This window comes from Esox lucius, chromosome 24 (genome assembly GCF_011004845.1).
Source record: "Esox lucius isolate fEsoLuc1 chromosome 24, fEsoLuc1.pri, whole genome shotgun sequence".
Lineage (NCBI taxonomy): Eukaryota > Metazoa > Chordata > Actinopteri > Esociformes > Esocidae > Esox > Esox lucius.
Window position 1 is genome coordinate 2,686,729 of NC_047592.1, and position 10,353 is coordinate 2,697,081.

The 10,353-nt window shown below is 43.3% G+C and overlaps 1 protein-coding gene across 4 annotated transcripts; it reads left to right on the forward strand.

Moving 5' to 3' along the window:
* Positions 1-585: 585 nt before the first annotated feature.
* LOC105006499 (arfaptin-1) lies at positions 586-5,751 on the forward strand. 4 transcript variants are annotated; one of them, XM_029117837.2, is made up of 8 exons: positions 586-806; positions 1,650-1,746; positions 2,436-2,604; positions 2,686-2,828; positions 3,165-3,386; positions 3,503-3,660; positions 3,785-3,959; positions 4,463-5,751. In XM_029117837.2, exons 2-8 carry the CDS (start codon positions 1,660-1,662, stop codon positions 4,628-4,630), a joined length of 1,122 nt encoding a protein of 373 aa, XP_028973670.2. In that variant the 5' UTR covers positions 586-806; positions 1,650-1,659; the 3' UTR covers positions 4,631-5,751. The 4 variants fall into 4 exon arrangements, with proteins under 4 accessions (XP_028973670.2, XP_028973671.2, XP_028973672.2 ...); XM_029117838.2 differs by having other exon boundaries at positions 587-806; positions 2,713-2,828; XM_029117839.2 differs by having other exon boundaries at positions 587-806; positions 2,436-2,571; positions 2,713-2,828.
* The last annotated feature ends 4,602 nt before the right edge of the window (positions 5,752-10,353 follow it).

The window sequence follows — 10,353 nt, forward strand, 5'->3', positions numbered from 1 at the left end:
TATTATCCTTGCAATTAAACTATTTCAAAATGTATCCCCACGCATGCGTGCAGAATGATGCTTTTGTTCTTAAGCAGAAACTGTAGATCAGTTATTTTATGAATGTATATACAGCTTCTCCTTTTGGAAAGATTTGCAACGCTTTTTAAATTAGCATTTTGGTTCGATTTTCGTTTTGTCTTCTTTTGACATTTTGCTTTTCAAACTCCAACCCGTCTATTCAATATTTAGCTAATTTATAAATTTTATTTGGGAAATTCTTTATCCTCAAGTCCAAATATATGAAGAACAAACCCAATTTAGCAGTATTTCTGATTGATTGAAAGGTTTATAAAGATTGTGCGTCAGGTTTAGAATGTAAATCAGCTGCTAAATGTTTTCGACATTTGTCTTTTGATAACTTTCTTTTTGTGTAGACAAGTATGAAAACCTGGCTATTTTTTTTTGGTGATTTTTTATTGTACAATTTTATTATTTTACATCTGGCCTCATGTATGACATGCATATTGTCTTTGTATCTTGTATATGGTTATTATTCAATAAACAAAAACAAAAACAAAAAAAGACTACTTCCGGGATTTTTATGTAGTTTTGGGGAAACGTTTGGGCTTTGCGATTGAACTTTCCTTTTCCGGTTTTCAGGGAGTTGTACTTCTATTTTTCATGTTAAGTTTCTAGTGTAAAATGAATTCTGACGTTTCCAAGCGAATATATACTTTTATTTAGAAAACACATTTGTGTGGTAAATACGAAGAAACAACGCAGAAGAAGCGACGGCTTCCCTTGCTCGGAGTCTGAATCCGAAGGTAAAACTTTTCGTGCGTTTTTTTTCTTGTTCTCAGTTCTCAGGTAACATGCATAACTAACAAAAGCTGCTTACAGAATTGATTGTACACTTCTTTTATCGTCATGAAAACAGAACGCAATGTATAGAAAGGTTTGAAATATTTCGACATAGGTTTTTAAGTCGTATGACTAGTCAGATGAGACAGTGAAATAAACTGCCCCAAGCTATATTTGCTGTGTAGCTTCGTAGCTCAACTTTACCATATATCAACATTTATATATTTTAAATCAAACTGTAGTTATTGCAAGACCATACACTGCGCCTATAAGCCAGGGATGGTAACAGTAAATCAATTGCAGGACCAATCTACTAATGTATATCAGTGATGTATTTTGGTTGTTGATCTAGATCTATACTTATCAGAAATATAAAGGCACCATTACATTTTTTTATGAGTTAATCTTCATAGAAGGACATCATTCAATCGAAAGAAACAATTTTGGCCGTATTTTATGGATTTCATACGTAAATGAGCAGAAAGTTTCTGGGATTGGTTTCATTTTACAACCTGATACATAGGTCCAACAATTTACATGTTGAGTTGATGTTTTAGTTAAATGTACCTGAACTTTGACCTCAGTTTTTGACGGTTTATTGTTTCATAGTCTGACTTTATGTCTTTGAGAACCAGTAGAGACACTAGATCGTCAGTGTTTGTAGGACTAACGATTTACCACCAGGTGGCAGTACATGCTCACCAAAAACCAGAAACTCGAGGCGTAGCAAAATCGCAAATGTCCAGGTATGGAGAGGATGAGAGGGAGGGGCTGTGTCTGTCTGTAACGTGTTGTCCACTCTGCAGGGGCGGGAGGATGATGACGGCGGAGGGGGAGGAGGACTTGGGGGGGGTTGCCATGGAGACCCCCGTGCCCAGAGGAGAGGCTTCTGGGGAACAAGAGGTGGGCATTCACAGGTGTAATGACCTCCATTAAAGCGGCATTTGAATAACGAAAAAACGTGGCCACCAATTATTCCGGGAAATAAATGAATAGGATGTCTGTTGTCCCCTCTGTAGTTTTTGGTCATACATTTTAGATGTTTACCAGACGTTATTCCAGGGCACCTTATTGTAGAAGTCCCAAAGTGCTTACATTTTAAATATGAGCAATATTACTTAACAGTTACATCAGATAATGTCTCTCCAAGTGAGCATATAATGATTTTGTGTCTCAACAATCTCTTCATCTGTGGCGTATTTGTTTATACAAATTATTGGATTGCGTGTATGTTTGTGTGTGTGCGTGTGTGCGTGCGTGTGGGTTCTTTGAGATTAAACCGATATTGTCCAGCTGACTGAGTTATTGTCCAATGATGTCAGATAAAGGGTGTGGCCTGACTTGATGATGTCATGAAGTGTACTAGCAGGCGCGTGTCATACGACACTTTCTCTGTTTCCAATTGCTCTTCCCTCTTTCTCACACACACACACACACACACACACACAGCAGTGTTTGTCTAAGGGGACGTTGCTGTTCACCTCTGGAGGATGTGATTCATTGTGAGTCAGCACTCATGGAAATGTAGAACGCTTTGGTAGAACATTTGGACCAGCGTGGTCTTCAAACGGGTCCATTCTGTTGTATTCCAGGAGGTTCCCAGTTTCCCTTCCTACAAAAAGTCAGTGGACGAGAACCACTCAGAATCAGAACCGCAGCAGGGTAATAACCACTCAGGATCAGAACCGGATCCGGATAAGAACCAGACAGGAACAGAACCGGATCAGGGTAAGAACCAGACAGGAACAGAACTGGATCAGGGTAAGAACCAGACAGGATCAGAACCGGATCAGGGTAAGGCTGCTGTCAGATAATCAACACGCCAACCAACCAATCACACAGTCAATGTTCCCCTGACCTCTGACCCAGATCCTACAGGTTCAGGGAAGCTGTCCACAGGACCGGTGGTTGTGACAGGAAACCAGAAAACGGCCGCCATCGAGAAACTGGAACGGGTTCGCAAATGGAGCATCACTACGTACAAGGTGAGGGAGGGAGATTTTCCTGTCTCTCTTTGTCTCCCATATCTCCTGTCTCTCTTCGTCTCCCATATCTCCTGTCTCTCTTTGTCTCCCATATCTCCTGTCTCTCTTTGTCTCCCATATCTCCTGTCTCTCTTTGTCTCCCATATCTCCTGTCTCTCTTTGTCTCCCATATCTCCTGTCTCTCTTTGTCTCCCATATCTCCTGTCTCTCTTTGTCTCCCATATCTCCTGTCTCTCTTTGTCTCCCATATCTCCTGTCTCTCTTTGTCTCCCATATCCCTTGTCTCTCTTTGTCTCCCATATCTCCTGTCTCTCTGCCTACTGTCCTCTGTTTTAGTGTACTAAGCAGGTCCTGTCTGAGAAGATGGGTCGCGGTTCCCGTACAGTTGACCCGGAACTCGAGGCTCGCGTTGATATTCTCCGTGACGACCGCCGCCGCTACGATCATGTGACTCGTCTTGCCCAGACCCTCGCCACGCAGCTCACAGAGCTCAACCAGACGCAAAGGACTCTGGGGGACGTGTTCGCTGACCTCAGCCTTAAAACGCCACCACTACACGTGAGAGATTTTAATCACACACGACAAAAAAGGGTGTTTCCAAGTGAAGGTTAAGGTTCTTGTGGGGTTAGTGTTAAGTAAAGTTCTGAGTAAAAATAGATGTTGTTTGTGTGTAGATGGAGTTTGGTTTGAACAGTGACACCCAGCGTTTCCTGTCTAAAAGTGGAGAGACTCTGGTCTGGGCTATTAACTCCTTCACCTCTGACATGAACACTCTGCTCAACAAGACCATTGAAGATACCATGATTAATGTCAAACACTACGAGACTGCCAGGTAACACACACACACACACACACTGGCACACAGCAGTTGTTTCCCGCTCGGCCAGGATGGTGGGTGGTCATTGTGGTCTACCCGCCTCATCAGGATTGATCCCAGCATCTGTGCTGTCTGACAGGGTGGAGTATGATGCCTACCGCTGTGACCTGGAGGACCTGAACCTGGGTCCACGAGACACCGCAACCCTCCCCAAACTAGAACAGGCCCAGAGGACCTTTCAGAACCATAGGGAGAAGTACGAGAGGTCCAGGGACGACCTGTCGGTGAAACTGAAATTACTGGAGGAGAACAAGGTAAGGAAGGAAGGGACGAGGGAGGGAAAGGGGGATGAGTAGAGGGAGGAAGGGACGAGGGAGGGAAAGGGGGATGTGTAGAGGGAGGAAGGGACGAGGGTTGGAAAGGGGGAAGAGTAGAGGGAGGAAGGGACGAGGGAGGGAAAGGGGGATATGTAGAAAGAGGAAGGGATGAGTAGAGGGAGGAAGGGACGAGGGTTGGAAAGGGGGAAGAGTAGAGGGAGGAAGGGACGAGGGAGGGAAAGGGGGAAGAGTAGAGGGAGGAAGGGACGAGGGAGGGAAAGGGGGATGAGTAGAGGGAGGGAAAGGGGGATGAGTAGAGGGGGGAAGGGACGAGGGAGGGAAAGGGGGATGAGTAGAGGGAGGGGAGGGAGGGCAAGGGGGATGAGTAGAGGGAGGAAGAGGGGAGGGAGGGCAAGGGGGATGAGTAGAGGGAGGAAGAGGGGAGGGAAATGCTAGAACTCATGAGATCAGCGTCCTCTCCTCTGCCTGCCCCACCCCAGGTTAAAGTGCTTCACCAGCAGCTGATGCTGTTTCATGATGCTGTGGTCTCCTACAACACCACCAACCACCGGCACATTGAGCTCAGCCTGCAGCAGGCCAGCACCAAGCTCACCATGCCCGGCACGGAGTCCCCTTCCTGGCTAGAGGAGAGCGGTTCACCCTCCTAGTCCACCAGATCTGGGGCTCAATGAAACCTTCCAGCAGCGAAATACAAGTTCGGCCCCTCCGTTTTTTAGGGCCAAACCGGAGGAAATCTTTTACACTTGTTTGTGTTCTGTCATGCTATAGTGGTATCTGTTCTCTGACAGGTGGGCGTCTTAACCTCTGTTTGGGAGGAATAAGCCATAGGTAAGGTCGGGAAATTAAAACAACTTCCTTAGAATGATGAGGTCTTCCGGAATTCTGGTTTGGAGATTCCAGATTTTTCTCATTTCCTTCTCACTCCGAGAATCCTCTAAACAGAATTTCTGAAGAATCTTTAGATTTTGGGAATGTTATGCTGCGGCCCTTGCCATAGATCTGTTTGTACTGTAATACCTTTTTCTTTAACTTTTTGTGCAACTCAAACAAAGGTTTTCCAGAAAAAGGTGGAGAAAAATGCAATAAATCCAGAATTGAGATTTCTGGAAGACATGGGGATTTTGTGAGAGTTTACTAAATTTCTACAATCTGATTCTTACTTTGTGGTTTCTGCTTATATTTTTAAGTTGTCTAACTTCAGACTTGTTTAAAACAGTCTTACCTGTTATTGACTGGGCTAAATCTAACCAACCTATAGGCTTGTTTAAAGCTGTCTAACCTGCTATAGGCTGGTTTAAAGCCGTCTGACCAGTGAATGGGACGAGCGGGTTGACCAGGAGTGCTGTGGGTCTGCTGGTTTATTTATTTCCCTTTCAGTTATGACCTAGCCTACCCGGTGATTGGTGTTTCTATGTTATGACCAGTGACCATAATCTGCCCAGGAGAGGGGAGTGGAAAAAACCAGCAGACACTTCGATCTCTGTGGAATGACTTCACCTGTGCTTTATATCGAACCAGAACCATCTGGACAGTACAGTATTCCAGAATGTTCTACAAGGTCGTGTTGCCTCCTAGAATCAACCTGTTCCAAATGCGTCTTTTGCACTTTTTCTTTATCTACCAAAAAAGGAACCATAACTATGTGTAATTGTGCTTTTTTTGTGTGGAACACAATCCAGTGCTCTCTTCTGTGAATAGTAATGTTATTCTGAGTGTGTGGGCATCAGTGTTTTTGTGTTTTAAATAAAGAATACAGTACAAGACTCTTTGCAGGTGTATAGGATTAATTAAAATCGTTTGAAGTACTTGAGTAATTGAAGGGCGGCGGTCTGGTTGGCAGGTCCCAGGGGAACTCTGCAGCCGAAGGAACCCAAAACGCGTCACCAAAACCTCCACACAAAGGACCGTGAAAGAGATTATGGACCCTCAGTTGTCCTTGTCTGTGACAAACGGACACCTTTCATGGTCAGAAGAATAAGGCCACCTCAGAGTTGAACACAATAGGTGAAGCTATTTCCATAGGACATAGTCCAGGCATTTGGTTCTTAAAGACAGAGAGAAGTTATGAATGATGTCCACAATAGACAGCATGGCAGTGAATACTACAACAACTGGCATAACAGCTAGGAGTTCAGGGACTTGTTAAATATAATATTTCCTTAGTAAGCTGTTACTTATTTCTGCACTTTGTGGATAGTGATTTACAGTTACTGCATTTAATACATTTTACATGAAGAGTTCCAGAATTTCTAGAAACGTATGTGACATCACTGTGACATCACCTGTCCTCACGTGACCCCCACCACCGTTTTGCTGGTCATTCCGACCAGTCGTTTACAAACACTATATGGATAATGTGTGGGACTCTAGAAGGCAGTTCAAACAGGCTTTACATCTCTTGGGTTCAGTAGTGTTCAGTTCAAACTGGCTTCGCACCACCTGGGTTCGGGGATGTTCAGACATGGTTGATTTACCTTGTTGCACTCTGGCAACTCCTTGTTTTGGGTCGGGCATTTGCAAGCTTCTCTGTAGTTGTTGGCCAGGGAGATATGCTCTTCTCCAAGCACGTAGGTATCACTGTGAACTTCCTGGTTGACATGCAGTAAGTTAAGAACCTTAACGGATATGGACCCACTTCTGTGTTTGCGAACATCCCACATCAGACGAGTAAGGAAAATAGGCTCACTTAGGGCAAGTACAATGTATAAAATGTGCGTGAGTGTGTGTATTGTACTTATTAAATGTGCGTCATTAAAAGAGATCTGACAATTAGCACTTCGATATCTGTGTAAAATGAAGCTACAAACAAAATTTCAAAGAGGCCAAATAGTCTGTGTGAACTAGTTTTCCAGCTTATTCATCCCTCAAAGTACTGGAGAGTTTTCCTCTGGGGGACAGGGCGACATCCCACAGCACAGTTCAGGATTTGTATCACAGCGTTCCAAGCTGTTCTTGAAGGCCTTCGGTCCGTGATGGGAATGTATTGTTATGTGTTTCTGTTATTTTGTCCGCCCTGTGTGTGTGTGAGCGTGCGTGCGTGCGTGTGCCTGCGTGTGTGTACCCCATATTTGTATGGACCCATAAGTTCCAATTCCCCTTACATCTCCAATTACAAGTGAAACAGAACAAATAGCTGTAGAAAAAAAAAACACATGTCCTCAATATGACGTTGGTGACATGTATATAACAACACCTAAATGACCTATAAATAACTTGAATGTAACACTATCACTCCCTGATCTGACCTATAAATAACTTGTAATGACAGCTGTCCCATATCTGACGTTAATAACTTGTGTTTATGTATACAAGCAGGTAGGCTAATTGATGGATGTGACAGACTCAAAGCTTTTTGTTTCTCAGTGTTTTGGTCTGAGCACAGTGATTTGCATTTCCCTTTTCTCATCTGCTCTTCTTCGCCCCTTGATGTTGCACGGCAACGATGTGTCAATCAATCTCCTTCTGTGAACAGGGTTGTAGACTGCGAGAGGACAAACGCCTGAACACAGACATAGAGCTGTCGCTAGGTGTCCAGTGTTGCTAGGTGTCCAGTGGCGCTCAATAAACCAAAAACCACAGTGGAGGGGGAAACATGAACACCAGGCAGGTGGCCTCTTCTGGCTCACCAGTAGTCATCTCACACCTTCTGTCTCACCAGTAGTCATCTCACACCTTCTGTCTCACCAGTAGTCATCTCACACCTTCTGTCTCACCAGTAGTCATCAAACACCTTCTGGCTCACCAGTAGTCATCTCACACCTTCTCTCACCAGTAGTCATCAAACACCTTCTGTCTCACCAGTAGTCATCTCACACCTTCTGTCTCACCAGTAGTCTTCTCACATCTTCTCGCGCTCACCAGTAGTCATCTCACATCTTTTGGCTCACCAGTAGTCATCTCACATCTTCTGGCTCACCAGTAGTCATCAAACACCTTCTGTCTCACCAGTAGTCATCAAACACCTTCTGTCTCACCAGTAGTCATCTCACACCTTCTGTCTCACCAGTAATCATCTCACACCTTCTGGCTCACCAATATTCATCTCACATCTTCGGGCTCACCAGTATTCATCTCACATCTTTGGGCTCACCAGTAGTCATCTCACATCTTCGGGCTCGCAAGTAGTCATCTCACATCTTCTGGCTCAGTAGTCATCTCACATCTTCTGGCTCACCAGTAGTCATTTCACATCTTCTGGCTCACCAGTAGTCAACTCACACCTTCTGTCTCACCAGTAGTCATCTCACATCATCTGTCTCACCAGTAGTCATCTCACACCTTCTGGCTCACCAGTAGTCATCTCACATCTTCGGGTTCACCAGTAGTCTTCTCACGCCTTCTGGCTCACCAGTAGTCTTCTCGCGCTCACCAGTAGTCTTCTCACATCTTCGGGTTCACCAGTAGTCATCTCACATCTTCGGGTTCACTAGTAGTCATCTCACATCTTCGGGTTCACCAGTAGTCATCTCACACCTTCGGGTTCACCAGTAGTCATCTCACATCTTCGGGTTCACCAGTAGTCATCTCACATCTTCGGGTTCACCAGTTGTCATCTCACATCTTTGGGTTCACCAGTAGTCTTCTCACGCCTTCTGGCTCACAAAGCTTTTCCCGGGGGTCTGGGCGGTGCCGGAGGTGTCAGTTTTGCCACAGGGGAAAGACAGACAGTTACGTCAAACCAGCACTTACCCCCTTTTATAGAGCTCCAGCTCTTCCTGAAAGAAGCATTCTGGGAGTTTATAATATCTTTATTATGTCAGACATGTTCATAATATCAGACATTATCATAATGTCAGACCTCTTCATAATATCAGACCTCTTTATAATATCAGACATGTTCATAATATCAGACCTCTTCATAATATAAGACATGTTTATAATATCAGACCTCTTCATAATATAAGACATGTTTATAATATCAGACCTCTTCATAATATAAGACATGTTTATAATATCAGACCTCTTCATAATATAAGACATGTTTATAATATCAGACCTCTTCATAATATAAGACATGTTTATAATATCAGACCTCTTCATAATATCTGACCTCTTTATAATATCAGACCTCTTCATAATATCAGACATGTTCATAATATCAGACCTCTTCATAATATAAGACATGTTTATAATATCAGACCTCTTCATAATATCAGACCTCTTTATAATATAAGACCTCTTCATAATATCAGACATGTTCATAATATCAGACCTCTTCATAATATAAGACATGTTTATAATATCAGACCTCTTCATAATATCAGACCTTGTGAGTGAATGGGGAGAAGTTACTGTTGAAGCCACATGACAAATGACACGGTCCTGAAAGCCAACCTACCTTCTTTGGACAGTATGGGGCAGAAGCTCTTACCTGTTTTAGGTGGCTGACCGATGGCAAACACCAGCAGTGTTCTAGAACAATACTTTAATGTCATAATGTCTCTCTCTATATGCAACAAAAACATGTCTTAAACAAACCTAATTAAACTCTTACTCTGAGCAATTATATTAGTATAAAATATAGCTTTTCCATATCTTAGAGCATTAAATGTAGCAAATGTCCTGTACCGCTAATTTTCTGTAGCCTTTCTTGCTCATCATTTTGGAGGTGACTGTAAGAAGTGTGAGTTGTTTCGGTGAACCATGCGGGCGCCGTGTTCTAACCGACCAAGCATGGCGTCGCGTCACGAAGGTCCCTCCAACCGTTCGTGTCTATTAATAGTTGTTCATAAAAAACACCTGACGCTTCTGAACTATAAATAACTTGTGTGTAGCAGAACCTGTCCCCCATCTGAAGGTAATAGCCTGTATGTATGTATACAACCATGTAGGCTAATTGATAGATCTCAGTGACGTCACAGCTCTCTGTTTTGTCAGGATATGTTTCTGTTATTGTTCTTATTTTAAGTTTCTGTAGCCTCGGCCCTCAAGCTGTTATTGCATATTAACGTTATGTCTGTGTCAGAGTTGGTGACTCAAGTTGCTGACTTGGACTCAAGTGGCACTTAAGTCACCAATTAATTGACTTGTGACTTGACTTGCGATCTGTTCAAAGGATTTAAGACTTGACTTGGACTTCATGGGACTCGTGACTTGGAAGGTAAATATAGAATTGCTAAAACTAAGGAAAAAACACGCCTTCACACTTTGTTCTGGTATGCTAGCTCAAGCTATTATATTTGAAAGTCACCTGGGTACCATTAGCGATAGTGCATCTGTTCCATTTGTAATAGCATTTGGTGACAAAGATTTTTTACATTCAGTGAGAAGCCTAATGATAGCTCACTGTCAAGAACTGGGTTTCTAATCTTTGCCAGCTAATTAGTTACAGTAGCTAATATCTAGCCAACACATATAACCATACAGAACA

Bases quoted from the DNA above. Each gene is read 5' to 3' on its own strand.
- LOC105006499 (XM_029117837.2), top strand. From the start codon at position 1,660: ATGATGACGGCGGAGGGGGAGGAGGACTTGGGGGGGGTTGCCATGGAG. The intron at 1,747-2,435 runs GTGGGCATTCAC...GTTGTATTCCAG, and splicing joins AGGCTTCTGGGGAACAAGAG to GAGGTTCCCAGTTTCCCTTC. The intron at 3,387-3,502 runs GTGAGAGATTTT...GTTTGTGTGTAG, and splicing joins TTAAAACGCCACCACTACAC to ATGGAGTTTGGTTTGAACAG.